This window comes from Hyperoodon ampullatus (assembly GCF_949752795.1).
Source record: "Hyperoodon ampullatus genome assembly, chromosome: X".
Classification (NCBI taxonomy): Eukaryota; Metazoa; Chordata; class Mammalia; order Artiodactyla; family Ziphiidae; genus Hyperoodon; species Hyperoodon ampullatus.
This window is the reverse complement of record NC_136913.1, coordinates 5,918,098-5,944,495: the sequence shown is the minus strand read 5'-3', so window position 1 is coordinate 5,944,495 and position 26,398 is coordinate 5,918,098. Positions and strand designations below refer to the sequence as shown.

Sequence of the window (26,398 nt, the reverse complement as noted above, 5' to 3'; positions counted from 1 at the left end):
ACTGTAATGAATAAACTTTTATTTTTTACAAATGATAAACATTTACCTTTTATATTTTTATAGTAAAGAAAAGTGCTAATGATATAGTCTGGATTGTGATCCTTGGTCAAGGTGCAGATTTGGCCCAAGTTTTCTTTTCCACTTACTGAGGGTGGGAGTCATGGAATCGAAACGTTTCAAGGAAGGCTGAAGAGTTTTATAATCGTTATGAGATTTCCTTTACCACCATCTTATAAAGGAAGCTGTCCTTATGAGATCAAATTTCACAGTCCTGGAAAATGAGGATATCAAGAATATTGAATGACGTTTTATGGTTGTTCAGTAAATGTTTCACTGGGTGGAACGTGTTCTCCATGGAATGCACCCTCTTTTTTCTTTTCATTTTTTTAAACAGTGAGGCTCAATTTTCATTGAATTTTTATGTGTTGCTGGGGAGTATACCATGAGACTCTATTTAGGAGAATTGATGAGTTTTGAAAATTTATAAGAGGCTGAGACTGGAGGCTATTTGGAATGATTTAAAGACCTGTCCTGTCTGAAAAGAGGGACTAGCCAGGTAGCTACACAAGGAGTTAGGGGAACATCATAGAAATTACAAAAGTATCTAATTTAAGTAAAAAATCAAAGGTGCATGTAAAGCACTTCAACAGTGTCTGAACATAACAGACACTGGATAAATAGTAGCTCTTTTTATTATGAAGGCGGAGGGCCAGGTCGCCCCTTTGGAATTCTATGACGGGTCAGTAGAAGACAGCCTTAAAAGGTCCCACTCGAATAGTAAACATATAGGAGGAAATGTACAACAGATGCACACAACTCTGTCCACAAGTTCAAGTTCCTTCCTAAGACCACCTGGGTGGGAAAGAGGAGACACAAGTGGCTCGGTCAGGGGCTTTGATTTGGGGGAAACGGTTTTTGTGTTTTTACCTCGAGAAGACGTGAATACATTTATAAGCCGAGGGGAAATGACCGTCATCGGGAGTGTGAAGTGGGAGATTCGCTGGGGGAAAAGCCCAGATTTCTGGAGTCAGAAACTAGGCTTGAATCAAGTTTCAGTGCCGAGATGGAGAGACTCAGCTTCTGCAGACGCCAGCTGCAGCTCCCCGGGTCCAGAGCAGCGCTTGCCAGACTTGGTCCTTCATACACATCGCCTGGAGTCTTGCTAAAGTGCAGATTCTGTCTTAGCAGGCATGGGCTCTCGGCACGAGAGTCTCCGTTTCCCCAGCAGTGCTGATGCTGCTGGGTGAAGTGTGGGCAAGTGTGTGGATGCTCCTTCTTTGATAGTGGGGTTCCCTGTAAGCTCTCACTTTGAGGTGCCTACTGATGAAGTCTTGTGGATTCTTCTGTGGTATTCTATAGAGAGAAAATGTGCGATGGCCGAGAATGATTGAAAATAAACAGATGAAAGTGGTTTTTAAAAGTGGAAGGGCTTCCCTGCTGGTGCAGTGCTTAGGAAGATTCCCACATGCCGTGGAGCAACTAAGCCCACGAGCCACAACTACTGAGCCCACGAGCCACAACTACTGAGCCCACGAGCCACAACTACTGAGTCCACATGCCTAGCGCCCGTGCTCCGCAACAAGAGAAGCCACGGCAATGAGAAGCCCACGCACCGCAACGGAGAGTACCCCCCTGCTCGCCGCAACTAGAGAAAGCCGGCGCGCAGCACCGAAGACCCAATGCAGCCATCCATCCATCCATACATACATACATAAAGAAATCAACCCCTCACACTTTTATCATTCAAAACGCAGAATTATAATTGTCGGTTTGTCTCTGTCCCCAGACAAAAGGTATTTCACTGGGTACAGAATTTCCAGTTAGCAATTTTTTAAAAATTAGTTGTTTAAAAATCTTTTTATTTTCTTTTGTCATATATTTTCTGAAAAATCTCCGACGTTCTTTTTTTTTCAACTGTTTATAAAGAATCTTTTTATTTCTCTGTCTGCTTTTAAGTGTTTCTTTCTATGTCTAGTTTTAATATGATTATGGTATAGCTTGATAGGGATGGCCTTTATGTGTCTTCTGTCTGGGGTCACTAAGTTTCTTCTAATTGTGGGCTTATAATTTTAATCAAATTTTAAGCAAATGGGCCAATTTTTTTTCTGACCCATCCTCTGTGTCTTGTCTTCTGGGGTCCTAAATATACATGACAGACTTTATGTGGTCTCCTGGGTCAGTCAGTCTCTGATCATGTTCTTTGCTCATTTTTTCCCCCACTGTCTGCTTCATTTTGATCGTTTTTATCATTGTGTCTTCAAGTTCCCATCAAGTGATCTTTTCTTCTACAGTGTCTGACACTTTTTAAATCCTCTCTGGCATGTTTTTGTTTCTTCATTTTTACTTCTGGAAGTTCCATGCAGGTCTTTCCTGCATCTTCTGTTTCTCTCCTCTCTGTGTCCATGTTTTCTTCTACATTCCTGGGCAAATAGAGCATATTTATAATATCCTTTTATTGATAAATGTCCTTTCCTGCTAATTACATCACCTGTGATGTTTCTGGCTCTGTTTCTTTAGATTCTCTATTTCCCTTTTGGTTGTGTGTCATAGTTTCCTGCTTCTTTGCATGCCTGATGATTTTTTTTTTTTTTTAAAGAAAGTTCTTTTTTAAAATAATTAATTTTTGGCTGCATTGGGTCTTCATTGCTGTGCACGGGCTTTCTCTAGTTGCAGTGAGCGGGGGCTACTCTTCGTTGCTGTGCGCAGGCTTCTCATTGCGGTGGCTTTTCTTGTTGCAGACTTCAGTAATTGTGGCACGTGGTTTCAGTGGTTGTGGTGCATGGGCTTAGTTGCTCCATGGCATGTGGGATCTTCCCAGACCAGGGATCGAACCTGTGTCCCCTGCATTGGCAGGCGGATTCTTAACCACTGCGCCACCAGGGGAGTCCAGTGTGCCTGATGCTTTTTGATTGGATGTCAGATTTTCGTGTTCTGAATTTTGGTGTATTTTGTAAAAAGCATTCGATTGTTCTGGCATGTAGTTACTTGGGATCAGTTTGTTTTTGTAGAGACTTGCTTTTAAACTTTCTTAGGGCAGATTCAGAGCAGCCTTTAGTCTAGGGCTAATTTGTCCCCATTACTATAGTGATATTTTTCTGAGGGCTCTATCCTATGCCCTGTGTATTATGTATCCTTTCTGCTCTGACAGTTAGAATGTGAGGTAGTAGCCTCCTTAGAACTCCAGGACTTGCTTGCTCTAGTGCTTTCTGTCTGTTCCTTCCCCGGTCTCGTGTGCTTTCACCTCATGCATGTTCAAGAAACAGACTTGATGGACATAGAGAACAGACTTGTGGTTGCCAAGGGGGAGCGGGTTGGGAGAGGGGTGGAATGGGAGTTTGGGGTTAGCAGATGTGAGCTTTTACATGTAGGGTGGATAAACAACAGGTCCTACCGTAGAGCACAGGGAACTCTATTCAGTGTCCTGGGATAAACCATAATGGAAAAGAAGATGAAAAACAAAAAAAAGGAATGTTAAAAGAAAGCAGTATTCAGCCCCAAACTTGAGGGGTCCCTCACAGCTCTCTGGGTTTCTCTTTGCCTAGTTCCATCCTTCCTGATTTTCTGCCCACAAGACCTACTCGTTTCAGCCTCCTCAAACTTTGATCTCTTTCTCCTCGACTCAGAAAAGCTGCAGGACGACCTTTGGGTCACCCGTCCTCGCACTGTGGACTTGAACGTACCCCCAGCCGTGCAGTGTCGGCCATCTCCAGGCTCACCTCATTTGTGTGCTCTCTCAGGGCGTACAGCCCTGTGCTAGCTGTTGGCCATGGTCTGCTGTTACATATATTCTGTCCAGGTTTATGGTTGTTTCCAGAAGGTCAGTTCCCACATTCCTCAACAGGCCTACGTAGAGGGTTTTTGCCAAATAAACCAAATGAATTGAAGCCCTCCAGACTGTGCTCTGACTACTCTGGTTTTGCACAGTTGATTCTTTATGGCTGAAAAAAGCACTGACATGCAAACGGTCCTCTTCACTCCTGCCTTTCTTAATTTAAGACAGCTGTCACATCTCCTGAGCGCCTTCTTTGACCTTCCTGTGAGCTCGTGTCTCTCCTGTGTTTATTAACTGATATGGTTATTTACATTTTATCGCCCCTGAAAGGCAGGCAGCCTGGGAGCAGAAGCCGTGGCTTCCTTCTCTCTTTCCCTGTTGTATGACACACTGCGGGACACTGTCGAGATGTTTTTTGAATACGTGCTACCAGTCGTTCTGGCTGGATTTGTACGTGTCTGTTACAGCGCTTATGACATCGTGGTTTGGTTGTTTCGAGGATTCTGGACTTCTCCAGAGGGTGATGGAAACTTATCTCCCTTTCACATTTGTGCTTTTCTGGCTAATTAATCAATATATTGCTCTAATCCAGAGTCTTTGAACTCCGACACTATTGACATTTTTGGTTAAATACTTCTTTGCCACGAGGCTGTCCTGTGGGCTGTAGGATCTTTAGCCATATCCCTGGGCTGTACCCAGTCACGAGATGCCAGGAGCACTCCCCTCCCAGTTGTAAGGACCAAAAAATGTCTCCAGGCCTTGCCTTAGAATACTCTCTGTGGGGCAAAAGTCACTTCTGCTGAGAAGCCTTTTGCTAACCTATGGTATTTGTAATTTCCCTTGCACATTATAATGAGGAAATAACATTCTGTTCACATTAGTTCCTAGTTCACTTGGCGATGGTACAATCAGTCTAAAAGTATGCTGTCATATAGTAGCGTATAAACAAAGGAAGAGAAATTTCAAGGAAGATTTCTGGGATCCTGCGATTTATAAGAAGAAATATATGCATTTGGTCTTTGACTCCCTTCTTGGCACAGAGGTCCTCGGGAATGTCGTAAGTGGTGAGACCTCTCACAAGGTGTCTTTTGTTACTTTAACGAGGTGACCTTTGCAAAGCACCTGCTCACAGGGGGCTGGTTGCCAGTGGAACAACCCTGTAGTTAGGGGTTGGAACTTTCCTCCCACCCTCTGACTTAAGGGAAGGAGGGAAGAGCTGGACATGGACTTCAGTCCTCAGCGGCTCATGAGCTGATCAGTCATGCCCGAGTAATGAGGCCTCCATCAAACCCCCAGAGGACTGGCTTCAGAGAACTTCCTGGTTGGTGAACACGTGGAGATTTGGGAAAAGTATCTTGTGTCCTTTCCCCATACCGTGCCCTATGCACGGCTTCCACCTGGCTGTTTCCGCCTTACATCCTTTTGTAAGAAACTGGTAGTACAGTAGGAAAATGTTGCTCTGATTTCTCTGAGGCACTCTAGCAAACTAATGGAACCTGAGTGGGGCTTGTTGGAACCTCCAATCTGTAGCCCTTTGCTCAGAAGCACAGGCGACAACCTGAACTTGGAACTGGCCTGTGCAGAGGCAGTAGGGGATGTCCTGTATACAGGACTGAGCCCGTGACCTGTGGGGTCTGATGCCGTCTCCAGGAAGATAGCGTCAGAATTGAGTTGAGTTGTGTAAACACCCAGCGGGGGTCTGAGAATTGCTTGGTGTTTGTGCGGGGAATGCCCACCCCCCGCCCCGCTGATGACATTGGAATTGGGGATACAGACCTTTTATAATTTCTAAGACTGTGAAAGTGTATCTCTTTTCTGAAGTATGATTTTGCTTGTAACTTGGCTGGGACAGTATTTGCAAAATTCTCTCAGATGGAAACATGTTAGAAACTTAAAACTACAAATCAGAGTAAATATGTACATTTAACAACTTGACAATTTATTGCTCCCTGAAAGAAATTTTTCATATGAGGATGTTACGTACTCTATAATTAACCTCTTGTTTCTCATTGTTTTTTTTTTTTTTTTTTGTAGAATTTCTAGAATGATGTTTTAAAACTCCAATACTTCTTTTCGGGGCTAGCCCTAATTTCAGCATGATTATGTGGCCGAAGCTGTGCCATGTGTTTAATATACATCAATGCTTAGGGTCATAGTACACAATAAGTATTATCGTTATTCCCCTCTTACATTTGGAGAAACCAAGACTTGCAGCACGAATGCTGTCACCACCGCACGCAGCTCCTGCCTTACTGATGTGTTTGCCGTGCATGGAGTGCCCTGTATTTGCTTCTGCCCTCGTACTTGTCATCGTCGCCTTCTAGAATAGTCCTCGGCCCTCCCACACCGCGCTTACCCAGTTAACTCACGCTAAGCGTTGGCAGCCTATCTTAAAAGCTTCCTCCTTGTCTAATCATCTTTTGACCTCACGTGTGTGGACCTGCGTTACCTCCCGTGTCTCCCTCTATTTTAATACAAGTGAAACTGCTTAATGATGTCACCTGTCTGTTAGTAGAGACATAAACTGCAAGCATAGTGCGGCCTAACTGTCACGCTTGTCTTCTGTTCATCAGTACATCCCTAGTACCTAGAATGCCAGTTTGGCTTCTGAGTCAGTCTGTAAAGGCTTCGGTTGGTGGGGGGTGCTAATTATTCATAGACATGCCTGGTAGCTCCTAGTAACGAAATGCAGGACGAAGGAGAGAGAAGGAAATGGTGGTTTATCAAGTGTCCTAACTGTCCCTGATTCTCTAGAAAAATTTGAATTTTTGGAGCTATTTTTGTGCCTGGCGATCTTCCAAAGATCTTCCAGCATGACTCTGGAGTGATGCTCCCAGTGGAGGGTTTGTCCGTTGATACCCTCATACAGCGTGTCACATTTGCCTTCAAAATAAATAGAAAAGCCAAGGAAGAGGAAGCTGAGAGAAACACACGTAAAGATGACTCTAATTTAGCAAAAGGGGCATGTACTCATAGGAAAGTGACTCTTTTCAAATACATGTTTCTGATTTTCTCCTAATTTTACAGTATTCATGGCCAAGGTCTACAGTTTGCCTGGGAACCAAATTAACTGTAATCACATTCAATAAATTAGGATGTGTAACTGAGTTTCCAAGCAAATTATAATTTCATTTCCAAGCATAAATTAGAAACATTTGAACGGAGAATGCTTTTTCCTATTTCATGCATACTTAGTATTTAGTTGCCTTCTTTGAAAGATACAACTGGCAGTGTGGGTTGTTTTTTTAAACAGTATAATGTCTTTATTTTTTATAGAAATTATATATGCCCACTGAAACATTTATATAACAAACTGCACAGGAGACTTAAACTTAACCTTTACTCCAAAGTCGACCATCTGGAAATAGCCATGGTTACCTGAGCGGAGGAGTTATCATAGCAAACCTGTCCTTAGAAATTCCTGCTTAAAAGGTTGGCCCTTGGCTGGCTTCTGGAAACTTAGACTTGGGCGGGGGGAGATTTTCCCACCAATCCCCAACTGAGAAGAGGGGCTCACTGTTCTAAACTATTTTTCTTTTCTTCCCTGTATTTTATTTGTTTGTTTATTTATTTATTTATTTATTTTTAACATCTTTATTGGAATATAATTGCTTTACAGTGGTGTGCTAGTTTCTGCTGTATAACAAAGTGAATCAGCTCTACATATACATACATCCCCATATCCCCTCCCTCTTGTGTCTCCCTCCCGCCCTCCCTATCCCGCCCCTCTAGGTGGTCACAAAGCACCGAGCTGATCTCCCTGTGCTATGCGTCTGCTTCCCACTAGCTATCTCTTTTACATTTGGAAGTGTATATATGTCCATGTCACTCTCCCACTTCGTCCCAGTTTACCCTTCCCCCTCCCCGTGTCCTCAAGTCCATTCTCTACGACGTCTGAGTCTTTATTCCTGTCCTGCCCCTAGGTTCTTCAGAACCTTTTTTTTTTTTTTTTTTTTAGATTCCATATATATGTGTTAGCATACGGTATTTGTTTTTGTCCTTCTGACTTACTTCACTCTGTATGACAGACTCTAGGTCCACTACAATTAACTCGATTTCGTTTCTTTTTATGGCTGAGTAATATTCCATTGTATATATGTGCCACATCTTCTTTATCCATTCATCTGTTGATGGACACTTAGGTTGCTTCCATGCCCTGGCTATTGTAGATAGAGCTGCAATGAACATTGTGGTACATGACTCTTTTTGAATTATGGTTTTCTCAGGGTATATGCCCAGTAGTGGGATTGCTGGGTCATATGGTAGTTCTATTTGTAGTTTTTTTTTTAAGGAACCTCCATACTGTTCTGCCTAGTGGCTGTACCAATTTACATTCCCACCAACAGTGCAAGAGGGTTCCTTTTTCTCCACACCCTCTCCAGCATTTCTTATTTGTAGATTTTTTTGATGATGGCCATTCTGACCAGTGTGAGATGATATCTCATTGTAGTTTTGATTTGCATTTCTCTAATGTTTAATGATGTTGAGCATCCTTTCATGTGTTTGTTGGCAATCTGTATATCTGCTTTGGAGAAATGTCTATTTAGGTCTTCTGCCCATTTTTGGATTGGGTTGTTTTGTTTTTTTTGATATTGAGCTGCATGAGCTGCTTTTATATTTTGGAGATTAATCCTTTGTCAGTTGCTTCATTTGCAAATATTTTCTCCCATTCTAAGGGTTGTCTTTTCATCTTGTTTATGGTTTCCTTTGCTGTGCAAAAGCTTTGAAGTTTCATTAGGTCCCATTTGTTTATTTTTGCCTTTATTTCCATTTCTCTAGGAGGGGGGTCAAAAAGGATCTTGCTGTGATTTATGTCATACAGTGTTCTGCCTTGTTTTCCTCAAGAGTTTTATAGTGTCTGGCCTTACATTTAGGTCTTTAATCCATTTTGAGTTTATTTTTGTTTATGGTATTAGGGAGTGTTCTAATTTCATTCTTTTACATGTAGCTTCCAGTTTTCCAAGCACCACTTATTGAAGAGGCTGTCTTTTCTCCATTGAATACTTTTGCCTCCTTTATCAAAGATAAGGTGACCATATATGCGTGGGTTTATCTCTGGGCTTTCTATCCTGTTCTATTGATCTATATTTCTGTTTTTGTGCCAGTACTATACTGTCTTGATTACTGTAGCTTTGTAGTATATAGTCTGAAGTCAGGGAGCCTGATTCCTCCAGCTCTGTTTTTCTTTCTCAAGATTGTTTTGGCTATTCGAGGTCTTTTGTGTTTCCATGCAAACTGCAAAATTATTTGTTCTAGTTCTGTGAAAAATGCCATTGGTAGTTTGATAGGGATTGCATTGAATCTGTAGATTGCATTGGGTAGTATAGTCATTCTCACAATGTTGATTCTTCTAATCCAAGAACATGGTATATCTCTGTTTGTATCATGTTTAACTTCTTTCATCAGTGTCTTATAGTTTTCTGCATACAGGTCTTTTGTCTCCTTAGGTAGGTTTATTCCTAGGTATTTTATTCTTTTTTTTTGTAATGGTAAATGGGAGTGTTTCCTTAATTTCTCTTTGAGATTTTTCATCATTAGTGTATAGGAATGCAAGAGATTTCTGTGCATTAATTTTATATCCTGCTAATTTACCAAATTCATTGATTGCTCTAGTAGTTTTCTGGTAGCATCTTTAGGATTCTCTGTGTATAGTATCATGTCATCTGCAAACGGTGACAGTTTTACTTCTTCTTTTTCGATTTGGATTCCTTTTATTTCTTTTTCTTCTCTGCTGTGGCCAAGACTTCCAAAACTATGTTGAATAATAGTGGTGAGAGTGGGCAACCTTGTGTTTTTCCTGATCTTAGTGGAAATGGTTTCAGTTTTTCACCATTGAGGATGATGTTGGCTGTGGGTTTGTCATATATGGCCTTTATTATGTTGAGGCAAGTTCCCTCTATGCCTACTTTCTGGAGACTTTTTGTCATAAATGGGTGTTGAATTTTGTCAAAAGCTTTTTCTGCGTCTATTGAGATGATCGTATGGTTTTTCTCCTTCAATTTGTTCATATGGTTTATCACATTGGTTCATTTACGTATATTGAAGAAGCCTTGCATTCCTGGGATAAACCCCACTTGATTATGTGTGTGATCCTTTTAATGTGTTGTTGGATTGTGTTTACTAGTATTTTGTTGAGGATTTTTGCGTCTGTGTTCATTAGTGATATTGGTCTGTATCAAGAAAAAAAGGGAGAAGACTCAAAGCAGTAGAATTAGAAATGAAAAAGGAGAAGGAACAACTGACACTGCAGAAATACAAAAGATCATGAGAGATTACTACAAGCAACTATAAGCCAATAAAACGGACAACCTGGAAGAAATGGACAAATTTTTAGAAAAGCACAACCTCCTGAGACTGAACCAGGAAGAAATAGAAAATATAAACAGGCGAATCACAAGCACTGAAATTGAAACTGTGATTAAAACTCTTCCAACAAACAAAAGTCCAGGACCAGATGGCTTCACAGGCAAATTCCATCAAACATTTAGAGAAAAGCTAACACCTACCCTTCTCAAACTCTTCCAAAATACAGCAGAGGGAGGAACACTCCCAACCTCATTTCGTGAGGCCACCATCACCCTGATACCAAAACCAGACAAAGATGTCACACAAAAAGAAAACTACAGACCAATATCACTGTTCCTAAACTATTGACACCTGTTTCCTTCTGGGAGTCTGGGTTTTGGTACATGGTATGCAGGAGGTGCCTATGTGACCAGCCCCCCAGAAAAGCTCTGGGCTTCAAGTCTCCCCTGGACTTCTCTGGTTGACAGCATTTCACACGTGTTGTTACAACTCATGGCTGGAGGAATTTAATGCATCCTGTGTGACTCCGCTGGGAACGTTTGCACCTGGTTTCCTCTGGACTTCTCCCCACAGGCCTTTTCCCTTCTGCTGATTTCGCTCTGCACTGTTTTGCCGCAGTACATCATAGCCCTGAATACAGATGTCCTAAAATTAAGTTCAAGATTTCTTGCTCCATTCCTTCTAACCTGCCGGTTTTTTAAGACGTATTCTTTTAATTTTATTATATCATATTATCTTTTAAAACTGTAATTCCTACTTTTTTCAATTTTAGTTTTATATTTATGTGGATGACAAAATGATTAGTAATTCTTTTATGCTAATTTCTTTATTTTTGGCTTTCTAAATTGGATCATGTCTCAGTGTCTTTTTAAAATATACCATTTTCTTTGAGATTATTCATGACAGGCTCTGCCTACTGTTATACCTGATGTCCACATGGGTTTGCACAAACTTTTTTCTCACATAATGTGTAAGTACACGCTTTATATTTTTTTTCAGGGGGTGCTGTGCTAGCCCATCTAGTCTTTATTTCTGTGAATTTGTGGAACAGCTGAATTTTACCATTGCATAGTTTTGCAAGAAAGGCTCATGATTGTTATATGCTCTGAGTCTTTATGTCTTTGAGAATATTTCTGTCACATGTTTATTTGAATAACCACTTAGCTGATTTTTTATATATATATTCTTTAGTATTATATAGCCACTGCTGTATTGCCGTCACACATTAAATTTTATAGAGACAAATTAACCTGGGAGAAACCTTATTTTCTCCATCATAACCAACTTGCCTTCTCTACCTGGATGCCTGAAAAATTATATTTTTATCGTCGAAATTCAGTGGTGCTAGCTATATCTCAGTGTTGCTCATTCTTATCAGTATTTGTGGACTATAACTGCCCTTTTGATTTTTATATATATATATATATACACACACATATATATATATACATATACATATGATTTACATGTATACAGGTATATAAGTGTGTGTGTTTGTGCACCCACGTGCATTCTTCCCCCTCTGCTCTAGTCCTGGATATTTCCAGAATGCTAGAAGCCCCCAGGTTATCCTAGTAGGGAAGCAAGTTGAAAGCCACTGGCTTAGCCATCTTCTAATTTTACCCTGAGATACGGGGCAGCCCTTAGATAAACACTGGCCCACACTCTTACTTGTTTGTGATTTTGGATAAATTACAGCCTCCCCGAGCTTCTGTCTGCTCATTTGTGAAATGGAAATAATCCTGGCTGTAGGGCCTGGGGAGGAGTACGTGGGGTGAGCTAGGAAAGCAACTGGTAGAGGTGACGGGGTGGGAGACCCCCGGCAGCTGTTAGCAATGACCTACCACGGCTGGTTCCTCGGCTTGTCACTGGTGAGGGTGGCGGCGATGGTGGAGAACTCATTTCAGGGGTCCACACTGAAGGTTGCATGCCTGTGTGTTGGCTGGAGCCAGGAGAGAGCCCCCAGGCCCTGGCTCCTTGCCAAGGCTGTGTATTGTGATTGCGCACATGTGCAGGTCTGGTGAATTGAACCAGACACCAAATGCAGAGTTTTCTCCATATCTGAGGCCTCATATTTATATGATTTCTAACGTATTAGTATGTGTTACTGAATTTGATGTGTTTGTGTTCATCATTCCATGATTGCTGCACAAATTATTGTATTGCGCAATACCTTGCATTTTACACCAAACAAAATGAAGATAATAGTATCTTTTTAAAAAGCATCCAAGAACAGTTAGTGACTATTGTTAGTATTTCACTTTGTTTTTACCATTTGCCACAAGAAAGATGAGCTTATTACTGTGTTGCCTAAGTGAGGCACTGAAAACACATTTTAGTTTTGGGCTAAGAGATGGGATGTAGGAGAGATTTATAAGAATTTATTAATATTGTGTAGAATGTTTATTAAAATATGGAGGAGTTTCCCCTTAATGCAATGCACCCAAGGGCATTTTCCTTCACCTCTTTGCTTTTTTGAGCCCGTCTTTGGATGCATAATGACATCTTTTAGGCACTAACTACTCTAGAAGAATACATGATCTTTGAAGACTGTTCCGCTCTTATTTCTGTGTATGGACAGGGCAGAAAAAAACAAAAAAACAAACAAAAATTAATCAGCATAGTAACTACGTTTTCTCCAAATTTTAAACTCGAGCCAGTGACCTGGCGAAATGGTTATTTGTGTGAAATTATTCATATGAATAGTTTTATAAAGGAATTGTAGTTACATAGTTTTACAGTTCATAATTTGCCTTAACAGACTGCAGGCAGTTGTATAAACAAGAAATGCAGCATTTAGTAGATGCATCTGTTGTTGCCATGCATGTTTTCATTTCTGTGAAGTTGAGGGGCATGACACTGCTTGTGGTTTGGGTAACCCGCACCTTTGCTAAAATGTTCACATCCCTCTTGACAAGTCTATGAGTTATTAACTTGTAATAGCCCAAGAAATACGACACGCTTAAAGGTCAGATGTTTCTTTTCCTGCACCCAAATGATCTTTTGCTCACAGGATTTCCAACTGGTGATCAGGGGACCAATTTACACATTTTCTTTATATGTAGAATACTCATGTTCACACATCGTTTTCTATCACCTATGAGCATTTTTGCCTTATTCCATTCAATGGTAAATTCTCATTAAGCAATGATTAAAGACATGGGGAGAGACCTTGTGTACAGATACCATATGTTCTCTAATTTATATTCAGACCATTAATAGTTTTCAACCTAATCCAAGAGGATTATCCAAGATAATTGATAGAGAACATCAAAATTTGCCTTCAGTAGAGCTGAACAAATAGAACTGTTAAGTAGAACGCCTCTATACGATTACTGTACCAAATCCACGTATTTGTAAGATGATCTTCATTTAAGTTCAAGGACTGAAGACTATTTCTTTATTATAAATTCCGAGGGGCCCCAGTTCCCTCCTTGCAGATTTCAGTGCTGGGCCTGGTGGGGGCATGTTGGAGACTTGTGGATGGTCATGCCGTAGGAGAAGTGGAGCCACCTCTCTGTCTTTGGCTCTTGTAACGTATGATCAGAATAACAGAAGAATTTGGAAATGTTAAACAGGAAACATGGAGCAGTGGGAAAAGAAAAGATACATCCATGAGTCCAGTCCTGCTGAGTAGCTGTTAGGAGCTAACTTGGTACAGCCCTGCCTAGTTCTCCGTGTACACAATCTAATATAATAGTCATAATGTCATCTGGAACACTGCAAGCTCAGGGACCAGTCTAGAAAGCTCCAGTGCAGAGAGGAATTTTCTTTGATTCCCGATTTGTTTCCATGGCCCTCAAAACACCCACCCCCCCCACACACAAAAGAATCACATGTTTGAATCCGTAGCAAAAAGGAAAAGAATTGTACAGAACAACCCTACATCAACTGGAAGATCCAAATTACTGTGCTAATTATGATCATTCTTCTTTTACACTCAGTGGGAACAAGTGTTGCAGATCTGTCTCCACCAGTGTTTTTGTTTATTTGTTTTTAATTCTGGCCCGTTAGCTCGGTGAGTAAATCAGTAAAGGGAGGAGATAGCAGCTCCTGCTTTCCTGTTCCTCCCAGTTCAAGGGCGTGGCAGTTGGCTTGAAGATGATTAGAGTCATATGAACAGACAGCCCTTACTTTGTTATCTGATTCCCAAGTTATACTCCATTTTCATGTGTGAAGAAGTTTGCCGTGAGTTGATTTGATTATACATAGTGCAAACTAAGTCCCTGTAATTGCTAACTTAGCAAGCAGTGAACACTTGCCAGATTTAATAAAATTATGCCTACTTGCAAATCTCAGCCGGTGTGGCAGGGGCCAATGATTTTAGTAACTTAAGTAGCTTCTTTCAGTGCATGTAATGTATACATGTTGTTGAAAGAGGAAAGCTGGCCAAAACTCTATAATTGTTCCAGGTCCTTTCACATGCTTCTTTGATTCCTAACTTAGATTTGGACCTGAATTTAGAACTTCAAAAACCAATGAAGGGCTTCCCTGGTGGCGCAGTGGTTGAGAATCCACCTGCCAATGCAGGGGACACTTGTTCAAGCCCTGGCCTGGGAAGATCCCACATGCCACGGAACAACTAAGCCCGTGCGCCACAACTACTGAGCCTGTGCTCTAGAGCCCGTGAGCCACAACTACTGAACCCATGTGCCGCAACTACGGAAGCCCACGCACCTACAGCCCGTGCTCCACGAGAGAAGCCACTGCAATGAGAAGCCCACGCACTGCAACGAAGAGTAGCCCCCACTCTCCCACAGCTAGAGAAAGCCCGCATGCAGCAATGAACACCCAACACAGCCAAAAATAAATAAATTTATTAAAAAAAAAAAACCCACACCATACCAACTCAGTATCCTTAAAAAAAAAAGGGACTTCCCTGGTGGTGCAGTGGATAAGACTCCATACTCCTAATGCTGTGGGCCTGGGTTCAATCCCTGGTCAGGGAACTAGATCCCACGTGCATGCCACAACTAAGGAGCCCAGGAGCTGCAACTAAGGAGCCCACTTGTCACACCTAAGACCTGGTGCAACCAAATAAATGAATAAATACTAAAAAAAAAAAAAATGAAGTAAAACACATCTAGCAGCTAACAGAAAAATGAGCTGTGAAAGTGAATAAGAGAGAAAAGCCTTAAGAACTTAAGAACTGATGATGCTTTAAATGTTTATGAAGTTTTTTTTAATTTAAATTAACTAGCTACAGATTTGTGGTACTTCAGTATTGAAAGCATGACCTTTCTTCTGTTTTTACCTGGAAAGTTCTTGAATTGAGACACTGTTTTAATCCAGTCAATTTATGTTATTTTCAAATTTTATATATCATTAATTTAAAAAATTTTTTAACTTTTTTTTTTTTAAATGAATTAATTAATTTATTTTGGCTGTGTTGGGTCTCCGTTGCAGTGTGCAGGCTTCTCGTTGCCGTGGCTTCTCTTGTTGTGGAGCACGGGCTCTGGGTGCACGGGCTTCAGTAGTTGTGGCACACGGGCTCAGTAGTTGTGGCTTGTGGGCTCTAGAGCGCAGGCTCAGTTGTGGTGCAAGGGTTTAGGTGCTCCACGGCATGTGGGATCTTCCCGGACCAGGGCTTGAACCCGTGTCCCCTGCATTGGCAGGCGGATTCCTAACCACTGCACTACCAGGGAAGCCCTATATATGATTATTAACAATCAATTTTATTCTCATCTACAATTCTAATTCAAACCTTGAAATTATACTTTTTCTAGCTAGTGTTTCTAGTTTTCTACCTTTGGTAATTAAATTAAGAGTGTGAAATTTTCCCCTGGTATTTAATTGTCCGAGTATTTATGTCTCGATGTACATTAAATTTACAATATCAGAACTCAGAATGTAACGATAATCTGTGAATGCGTGTATGTGTAATTGATGTGTATCTGTTGCATGTAAAATAAAGTTCTAAGTCATGGGTCATAGTCCTTTAAAAAATTAGCATAAAAGATCACTTCTTTAGGGGGAAAGAAAGCAAGTACATTTACTCTGTAAACAATTCAAGGGAGAATTTGACGCAGTAAGAATTTTGACCTGCCTTTCCGATGTCTTGGAAATCAGACTCCATGTGTCTTTAACGGGAGAATTTTTTTTCTCTTCTCTCCCAGCCTCTGTTCCCCAAGAAGAACTATGAATGCCTGACCAGCTGTGAATTCCTCAAGTACATCCTGTCGGTAAAGCAGGGGGATTGCCCAGCTCCCGAGAAAGCCAGTGGCTTTGCCGCCGCCTGTGTCGAAAGCTGTGAAGTGGACAATGAGTGCTCTGGGGTTAAGAAGTGTTGTTCCAATGGATGTGGACACACCTGCCAGGTGCCCAAGACTCTGTACAAAGGTAAGGGGCAGAGTGGAGTGGGTGGGGGGACCTCCAGGGTCACAGGGGGGTTTGTGTGCGTGTGAGGGAGGGTGTCCAAGATGTGACTTGGAAGGGAAGAGAGAACTGTAAGAAAATTTACCTTGTGCCACATACTAACATCTGAACATACTTACTGGGCCATAGAAATCAGCCCCAGTGAACTCATATTGGGCTGGAGTAAATCCTTCATGGGAATTCTTCTTATTTTTTATTGAAGTATGGTTGATTTACAGTATTCGTTTCAGGTGTACAACATCGTGGCTCAGTATTTCTATAGATTATACTCCCTTTAAAGTTATTATAAAATAATGGCTCTATCATATGAATTCTTTTAGAAGTTAACACGTAGGAAGGCCACCATCAATTCAGGAACTTTTTTTGTGTTTTTTTCCAACATGAGTAAATGAATGAAGCTCCACTGGCTACCTTGGAGTGACTGTATTCAAATCCTTGGAAAACAGGCTGGCGATGGGGCCCAGCTGAAAAAGGCTTAATAGACGCATGAATTTTGTGGGGTTTTCTGTTGGCATAATCCAAGAACAGAAGTGTGCTTGCAGGGAACTTTCAATATTTTGATTAGTATCTTAAGTTCCCAGATGGAGGAATTGCCCTCTTCCAAAAGATAGGGATGCAAGTTATCCAACAATTTAGCCGATGTAACGGTTTACATCCATAGGCAGTTTCTAGGGCACTTAACTCCTTTATGCTGTTACATGCCTCTTTCTGTAAGTGTGACAAAGTTCTTGTATGTTAAACCGATGCTGTTGTATTATGTATAGTTTGGCATGCCAAAAAGTATACTATGGGAGACATAACATTTCGTTACTTTTTTAGGTCTAATTGGAAGAGAAAAATAGAATCAGTCGCTAGGCATTATTCATTATAAGTAGAAAGAGAAATCTGTCTTGCTTTCTCTCACTTTCCCTCTCACGCATCAAGCATATGTTGTTGCAATGCCGGTTCTGAATTATGGGCTTCTTGACTATTTTCACAAGTCCATTCTTAGGCTTATAACAATTCAGGTCTCCCAGAAGTCACATACCTGTGCCATCCTCCTCCAGCTGTCACTTGGAAGTACTCTTATGTGAAATCTATGGAATCCATCCAGTTTTCCATTTTTTTCCCCTAAGATCCTTGGAAACCTGGCACAAATACTGTCTCAAATTCAAAATAATTGCTGCTTTCCCTTTCTTAACAGACTGACGTTTCCTTAATGGATTTAAAGTTTTATTGTTTCCATGCCTTTTATTAGAAACTACGTAAAATCACTTCTGCCCAATCTAACACCATTTAATTTTTTAAAAGTCTACTACTATGAAACCTGTTCAGTTATTATAGATCATTTGCTATTTAAGTATCAGCATTTACCATAAAAATAGGATGCTTTTAGAATGATTGTTGAAAACCCATTTGTAAAACCTTTTTTGTTTTAAAAGTAAGGCGGTTAAAGGACTCTATACATTAAAATGTGCTTTTCATGTGAAAGCAGTGAACAGTCAGTATGAATTTCAAGTATGCCCGGTTCACCGAGAATCTGGGAAATATTCTATAAAGGGCCAGCGTAAATGATTAACGATTAAAAGATACCTGCGATTTAAGCTTAATACGATGGGCTTTTTTCAAGTGCTGAAGTCACCTTTCTACTACAAGTAAGACTTCTTCTACAAGTAAGTCTTGACCTGGGTGTTTGTGGACAGAGGCAATTCACGGAGCACTAACCACAGATGGAATACAAAAGACTCTCTTGACCTGACAGTGACTTTTGCATAATGAGCACAAGGATAAAATAGTATTATTTTGAAAAGATATATATATATACACACAACGCTACATAGAGATTTTTTTCCTTGCTCTCTGAATGAAGGCTGGCTTCCATGTCCTGGGAGCATCTGACAGTCATCAGAAGAGGGTTCTGGTGCTGATGGCCCTGGCCTCTCTGGGAAAGGGTCCTTCCTGACCCAGCGCTTGGCTTTGTGAGGAGAAAAACATGTATCCAGCCAGACAACATGCATGCAAATCAACCTGACAATCTTTGGAGGCCCAGCTGTCACTGTCCTTTCTCACCTTCATAAGGGCCCTCTTATTGCCCCAAACAACCGATGGGAAATGAGCTTGCCTGCCTGTCTCTGCTCACACCACGTCTGTGCAGGCATTTTCCTTAGGAAGAGGGAGCTGCACCGCTAGTTGAGCTGGACCAGTCCCGCTGTCCGTTCACAAGTGCTGAGTCTGAGGTCGCAGGCCGCCTCTGAGGGGATCCAGTGGTTGGCGGCCACAATGCATCTAATGCGTGTTCCCACCCGGGCCAGCTCTCCTGTCATTTTTATTTTGACTCTATCCAGTTACTGTAATAGGACCCTAAACTTCAAGCCCTCTTTGAGCACCCCTGTATTATTATATTATAGCTCAAGTAAAAGATAGATCAAGATCAAATAGATTAAATCTAATACAATCACTGATTTATCAGTATTTTTTAGGCTCATAAATAACATGGAGCTGTTTTTCTTTGAACTTTATTTCCAACTAGATTGTGGAGTTGTAATATTTAAATTAGATACAAAGTATACCTCGTGAAGAACCAAATTCTATTGGGCAAACCTGTAAGTTTCTCATGTCCATTTCATTCATTCCTTATTTACTTATTGAAGTGTCATAGGAAATCCCAGAGGGCATTTTCTGAATGTCTTCCCCATTTTTTTTTTTTTTTTTTTTTTTTTTTTTTTTTTTTGTGGTACGCGGGCCTCTCACTGCCGTGGCCTCTCCCATCGCGGAGCACAGGCTCCGGACGCGCAGGCCCAGCGGCCACGGCCCACGGGCCCAGCCGCTCCGCGGCACGCGGGATCCTCCCAGACCGGGGCACGAACCCGCCCCCCCTGCATCGGCAGGCGGACTCCCAACCACTGCGCCACCAAGGAAGCCCTGTCTTCCCCATTTTGAGTTTAAAAGGGACTGATGTCACCTGGATCTACAAGTACTGACACATTTTAGCTCAGTTAGTAATTACTGACTGTGTGTTAGGAGTTACGGGCAGTGCCTGACATTGGTTATGACCTGTACTGGGTGAGCACCGGGGTGCAAAATCAAGGGACACCAACCTTTACCCGGCCCAGCAGTTCCTCGTCAGGGTGGTCATATGCACACACTCACTGAAGTGGACCGATCACTTTCTTAACTTTTGCCATAAATTGCTATGTGCCATCCGCTGTCCTGTTTTTCCTTTTATCGCTTATTGAGTTAATGAAAAATTTTTAAAATACATGGAAACGCATATATCCTTTCTGTCTGGTCCACTTTTGTAGAAAGGAAGATGGGCTGTGGGCTGATTTCATACCTTTGAAGGCTTTATATGCTGGAAACTTGAGTTTTTCAAAACACTGTGTGTTTTGAAAAAATGATCAGCAGAATGTCCCGCGTGACATGTGCGCATCTAATTTGGGTTATGCTGTGAGAACTGTCCCTGGCTGACGCCTGAGTTAACTTTACAGACTGGTGTTAGGGTTTGAGACAAAGGAAAATGAAAGAGAGCTTTTCCTTCACCCTTCAAGTAAAGACGATGAGAAGCAGCCCCCTGGAAGACTTGACCATGTTACCGTGGGTAAACCAGGCCCGAAGGTGCTGGTCTCTGACACGCACACCTTCGTGAGATTGTGGGAAATTCACAAGCTGGTCTTCTACGGGTGAAACACAAGCTCCGGTTCGTCGGGGCACTGGTTTTCCTTTGATCCTCCCCTATTTTAGGTCTGGTTTACAGCTTAGTTGGACTGTCCTCTGTCTAGAGGTGATGCTTTAGTATCTTACTGCCTGTCTTCACTCCCAACTGGGACATTTGGTTTGGGGAGGGAAAGAGAAAAGCTGAACTTGTTTTCCAAATGTAAAGATTCAGAGTAGTTTGTGGCCTTCAGTTAGGTAGGTGGCCGTGACACAACAGTCATTTTACTTTACCAGGTGCTAACCAGGAATTAATCCTATATCAGTTTGTTTCTTCCCAAAAAGATCTGATGTAATGATGGAGTTGATTTACTATTTCCATGAATCTCTTAGTATTTGAAATATATAAACCTCAGGATTTTAGAGATGGGCCGCTTTTCACAAATTAACTTTTCACATTTTGAATATAGTGACTGAGTGCCTTAATGTGATGTAAACACAAATTCCTTGAGTACAGTTGTCCTTATGAGAGATATTATCCCTGGAACACAATATCTTTTTTTTTAAATTAATTTTATTTATTTTTGGCTACGTTGGGTCTTCATTGCTGTGCGCGGGCTTTCTCTAGTTGCGGCTAGCAGGGGCTACTGTTCGTTGCGGTGCACGGGCTTCTCATTGTGGTGGCTTCTCTTGTTGCGGAGCACGGGCTCCAGGGTGTGCGGGCTTCCGTAGTTGTGGCACGCGGGCTCAGTAGTTGTGGCTTACAGGCTCTGGAGCACAGACTCAGTAGTTGTGGCGCACGGGCTTAGTTGCTCCGCGGCATGTGGGATCTTCCCGGAACAGGGCTCGAACCCGTGTCCCCTGCGTTGGCAGGTGGATTCTTAACCACTGCGCCCCCAGGGAAGCAGCCCCACAATATCTTTTTTATTTTAATTTTATTTAATTTTATTTATTTTTGGCTGCGTTGGGTCTTTGTTGCTGTGCGTGGGCTTTCTCTAGTTGCGGCGAGCGGGGGATACTCTTCATTGCAGTGCATGGGCTTCTCATTGCGGTGGCTTCTCGTTGCAGAGCATGGGCTCTAGGCATGCAGGCTTCAGTGGTTGTGGTGCTTGGGCTTCAGTAGTTGTGGCTCACGGGCTTAGCTGCTCTGCGGCATGTGGGATATTCCCGGACCAGGGCTTGAACCCGTGTCCCCTGCATTGGCAGTCAGATTCTTAATCATCGTGCCACCAGGAAAGCCCGGAACACAATATCTTGCTGCATTTTCATACCTAGACTTGTGACAAGTATATTTATATGACTAGTCAGATCTTGTGGTGATTTGCAAACTGCTGATGGTCTGTCTTGATTGAGTTTTCTATCAGTATATTTTCAACATTTTTTGAAGCATTGGGTGTCTGTTCCTTTGATTTCACCAAAATACTTGTTATGTTTTAAAGAAAACAAAAATGCACCAATATTGTCCTATATTGTGGGATGTTATATGATAGCATTTTTGAAGTTTTTAACAGAACAGTTTAGATTTCAGATGACTAATACGTTCAAAAATACTAAAAAAGAAAGATCCTAGTCATTTCCATAATAAAAACCACACTGAGGACAGATCCACCCTCTGCATCTGGTTATGCAGCCGGGATGCTGGGTGAGCTCGCAGGGACTATGAAAGGACTGACATGAGGGCTGAGGGTCCAGGCCTGAGCCCCATCTGCACACAATTACAGCAAGGGCTGCAGTTACTCCCAAACCGGGGAGCCAGCTGACCCTAATGCAAACCAGATGGACCATTTCTTAAAATGCAAATTGCAAGACCATTGCACATCATAATTAAAGAGATTCTCCAATGAAGGAATTTGAACTGACAGTGCCCTGACACTCGTCATGTTCCATGAAGGCTCTTGGTAGCTGAACGATATTCAAGACTGAAGCCTCAGAGCATGGGGTGCGGATGCAACTCAGCAGCGGCAACTCTGCTGCTGACGGGTTCAGGGTGCTTCAGTGACTTGAGGATTTACTGTAGCTGCGTTTACGCCAGAGGATTAGACATGGAGAGCCAAGAAAGTGCTCTGTGAGGTTCAGGAACTAGCCAGCCGTCTTCTTTAAGTAGTAAGTAAAGGAATGTTTGAGCCATAGGACCTTGACAGAAAAGGAGATGTGAGCTCCTTGAAAGGATACACACGCCAGAGAAGGTGGCACCGAACGCCTGCGATACGTCTTCTCCTTCCCCTCCGTGAGTCTCAAGCAGAGAGGGGTTTACCATTGTCACAAAGATGTGTGTAAATGTTCCTTGTCCTCTCACGTCCCCAGGTGTATTCTTGAGAGAAGAATAAGAAAGCGGGTTGGGCTGTTTCTTCAGCGAACAGTTCCGGGCCATTCCCTCTTGCACAGTGCTTTCTACGAGGACATGGTGACGTGGAGATTGAGGAGACGTGGTTCTTGACCTCTGGGGCTTTAGCTTTGTGGGGAAGACAGACGTCATTACACGAGCTGGCGGTGGGGAGAGGCAGTTAAGTGCGCTTCGACAGTTACAGGTTAAACGCTGAAGAGCTGGCTGAAGAATGGAGCCTTTATTTCCAATTGGGAGCTTCAGGGACAGTGGCTCCGAAGGGTGGCATTTGGACTGAGCCTGGAAGTATTCCAGGGTCTGTGGTCAGAAAATAGAAGGAGAGAGATTCCAGAGTGAAGAAAACACCATGAACAGGCCATGGTCGTAGGGAGTGCCTGGCAGTGTGTTTGTGGGAAAGCTGGGTGTAAAGGCAGGGTGTGTGACAGACACGTAAAAGGTACCACGAGATCAGCTGAAAGATAAGTGGTAGGCGGTGGTGAAGATGGATGCCTCGAGTGAGATGCAGAGACGTTTCCCTCCCTGCTGTGGAAAACGGATGCGCTCGAACCTTCTGAGAACGAGAAGGAGAGCCCCTCTCCACTTGAAGAAAATAACCACAAGTACGGTGAAGAGGGAATTAGAGAAAAGAGATTGGCGTGCAGGGAGATGGGTTAGAGGCTACGGTGAGGGTCCAGACAGGAGAGGAAAGTGCCTAAAGCAGGTGGTCACCATGGAGACAGGATGCCTGAGGTGTTCCTGAAATGATACTCCGCAGTAAAACAACAGGATGTTGGTAGGTGCAAGCGCTAGACAAAAGGTTCTGGGAACCCTTCAATGTCCAGGACCCTAGAGATGTCATGAAGACCTGCGTCTCAGGAGGAGGGGCGTATCCGGGGAGAGGCATTCGAGAGGGGACTTACGCAGCTTTAGGAGGTCCTGCAGCCCCGAGAGGGACTGGGGGTAGATGTGAGAATCACTCGCTCTGCAGAAATATTCTAGGCATGGAAGCGTAAGTGTAAGTTACGCTTAAGTTAAGCGTAAGTGTAAGTTACGAGAAGTCTCTGACATGAGCTTGAAAAGGACTCTTGCAGGGGCACAGCAGGAGCAAAGGCTAGGAGGGAATTCCCACCCCAACCAGGAATTTGAAGGACCTTAGAATCAGAACGTCCAAGGGACTTGCAGAGCTACGGAAACCACTTCCTTTCTCTACCTTTCTAAGTGGCTTTTCCTAATCCAAAATGCGGCAGAAAATTCAGAGAGAAACCGGGGATGGGGCATAGCTCCAGGCAATTTATTTAATCGTCCTCAGACTCAATTCCCTGGTGCTCAAAATGTAGCTGCTTCACCCTTCACCCACTTGATGAGGTCACAGCAAGGATCCCATGAGACAACTTTATGGTAAAGTGAAAGGGTAACGTACAGATACAACCCGCCAGCAAATCAACATGGAGAATGCAATAGGGGTGGTGACTGTGGTTGTTTAGAAAATAGCTTTTTGGGTTTTTTTAAAATGTATTTATTTTATTTTTATTTTATTTATTTTTGGCTGCATTGGGTCTTCGTCGCTGCACGCGGGCTTTCTCTAGTTGTGGCGAGGGAGGGCTACTCTTCGTCGCGGTGCGCGGGCTTCTCATTGCGGTGGCTTCTCTTGTTGCAGAGCACGGGCTCTAGGCGCGCGGGCTTCAGTAGTTGTGGCACATGGGCTCGGTAGTTGTGGCTCGCGGGCTCTAGAGCGCAGGCTCAGCAGTTGTGCTGCACGGGCTTAGTGGCTCCGCGGCATGTGGGATCTTCCCGGACCAGGGCTCGAACCCGTGTCCCCTGCATTGGCAGGCGGATTCTTAACCACTGCACCACCAGGGAAGCCCTAGAAAATAGTTTTTAAGAGTCAGTGAGCTTTTGAGCAGATATACATGTGCCATTTTTAAATTATCTAACTGTGTCCACCTCAGTGTTTAATGACTTTAAAAGTTCCCAGCACAGGATTTGGCTTGGATTAAGATAAAAATGAAATGAGTTGAATTCAGCCACATCACTAACATGCATCAGAGCTCATATTTTGTATTTGCACATTTTCTAGTTTTCTCAGTTTAAACTTAAGAAACGGAAAAATTAATGCCGCATTCTGAAGTAACCATTTCAAATGGTAAGTCGTCAGTGCTTTAGGCAAATGCTCATTCTCAGCAGAGAATGATTTTAATGCAACTGGTGTTCTTGGTTTGGATGGCATTGAACATCATGATGCCATAGACTCTACCTAATTCAGTTAGTTTCATATATCCTCTTAGTATTATACATTTGTTTTAAAACTCCCTTTCCATAACGGCTGCTATTTTGAACCGTGGTTCTTAAATCTTTCAGTTACCAGGCAACTTGCATGCACTGTAGGGGGAAAAAGAAATCAAAATGATGAACTACTTTCCAGTGAGGCACCTGTGAGGGGCTTCTGAAGCCAGGCACTCACTCATGCCAAAAGCAAACATTATAAATTCATCTTTTTCCAATTTTAGACGGTAAGTCAATAAGGCAGAGGCCCAGCAATCAGTTGGGGAATCCACAAGACCCATGCTTTGGAAACCATTCTTGTAAGATTTGACCACATGAGAGGACTGGGCTTTATAATGTTTTCCTTAAGAGGAAAACTCGTTCGGATAGAGAGGAGAGGAAACCTGAGAACCGTGCTTGAAGGACCCTAGGATCTGTCAGCAGAGACGGAGCGTGTTACGTGGGAAAAAGGACTCAAGACTCCTCATGACTGTCGCCTCGTGTGGATTCCGGGTTAGCCTCCAGTGCTGCAGCTTGGTAACAGGATGTCCTTGGAAGAACACACATAAAGGAATTGCTCTAGAGGTTACCTTGTCCAGAATCAGGAATCAGTTTAGAGCCTCTAAAAAAACTGGGAAAGCGAAACTGAACTTAGTGTCAGGAGATTTCAAATGTGAGCCCCTGGTAGGGAGAAGCTGCTTTTAAGAAAGGAAATAGAGGATCTGTTGTTTAGATGAGATTTGTCTCTTCCGTAGATTTTCTTCAACCTTCACTGCACTCCAAGTCACACACAGGCTGTTTTAACTGGCGTGGTTCTGTTTCAGGTGTCCCCCTGAAGCCCAGGAAGGAGTTACGATTCACAGAACTGCAGTCCGGGCAGCTGGAGATTAAGTGGTCCTCAAAATTCAATATTTCAATTGAGCCCGTGATCTACGTGGTACAGAGAAGATGGAATTATGGAATCCATCCTAGTGAAGACGACGCCACACATTGGCAGACGGTAGCCCAGGTTAGTGCTTCCTAGGCTTTGTTTTCCCTTTGAGGTAGTGTCTCCTTCACCTACAGAGAGAAACTTAGCTTGCTGGGCCCCAGTCAAAACAACCTGGGCCCCGAAATCACGTAATCCGAGGTGGACGTGCCCTGCATGTTGGCGGAAGACGGGGTGGGCTCTGTAGGCATAACCGGGTACCACGAGGAACTTGGCTGAATGTGTTCACGGCGCACGTGGAAGGGAGATGGTTTTCTAATGAGTGTTCACATTGATTCCGAGAAGTACACTTCCCTGAGATAAACTTAAAACCGACTAGAGTGAGGGAAATGCAACACCCCTAGGACTGGTCAATGTGCTATTTGATCATCTCAACGACTTCTCTGTTTCTCCTACATTTAAGCCTTTATTCCGCATGGGACTTTCGTGGCGGGAGGAAGATTCATATCACACAACTACTTAGTGGGAAGCAGCCAGCAGCTCATCAATCTCCTCTAAGTGCTTTCTTCTTCTTGGTCAGCTTACCAACTGGGAGGCCACCTGGATGGCAGCCCTCCTGGAGTTTATCTTCCCGGTGCTTTTCCTCCTCTGTCTTGTGGATGTGAAAAGCAAAATATTTTCTTTCTTTTTAAGAGCTGTTAAATGGACTACCAGCTGCAAGCAGACTCCACGGATGGAGAAGAGAATAAATTCTCAATATGCAACTGCTTCATGCTTTTCAGCAACTGAAATGCCTTCTCTA

At 42.7% G+C, this 26,398-nt stretch overlaps 1 protein-coding gene across 1 annotated transcript in view; it reads left to right on the top strand.

Moving 5' to 3' along the window:
• The window catches only part of ANOS1 (anosmin 1), a gene marked incomplete at both ends in the record, with an annotated part of 191,849 nt that overhangs the window by 122,083 nt on the left and 43,368 nt on the right, over positions 1 to 26,398 (top strand). Inside the window, 2 exons of the mRNA XM_079727038.1 lie at positions 16,195 to 16,417; positions 25,493 to 25,677. Coding sequence (XP_079583164.1) covers positions 16,195 to 16,417; positions 25,493 to 25,677 — 408 coding nt within the window. The remainder of the gene's footprint in view (positions 1 to 16,194; positions 16,418 to 25,492; positions 25,678 to 26,398) is intronic.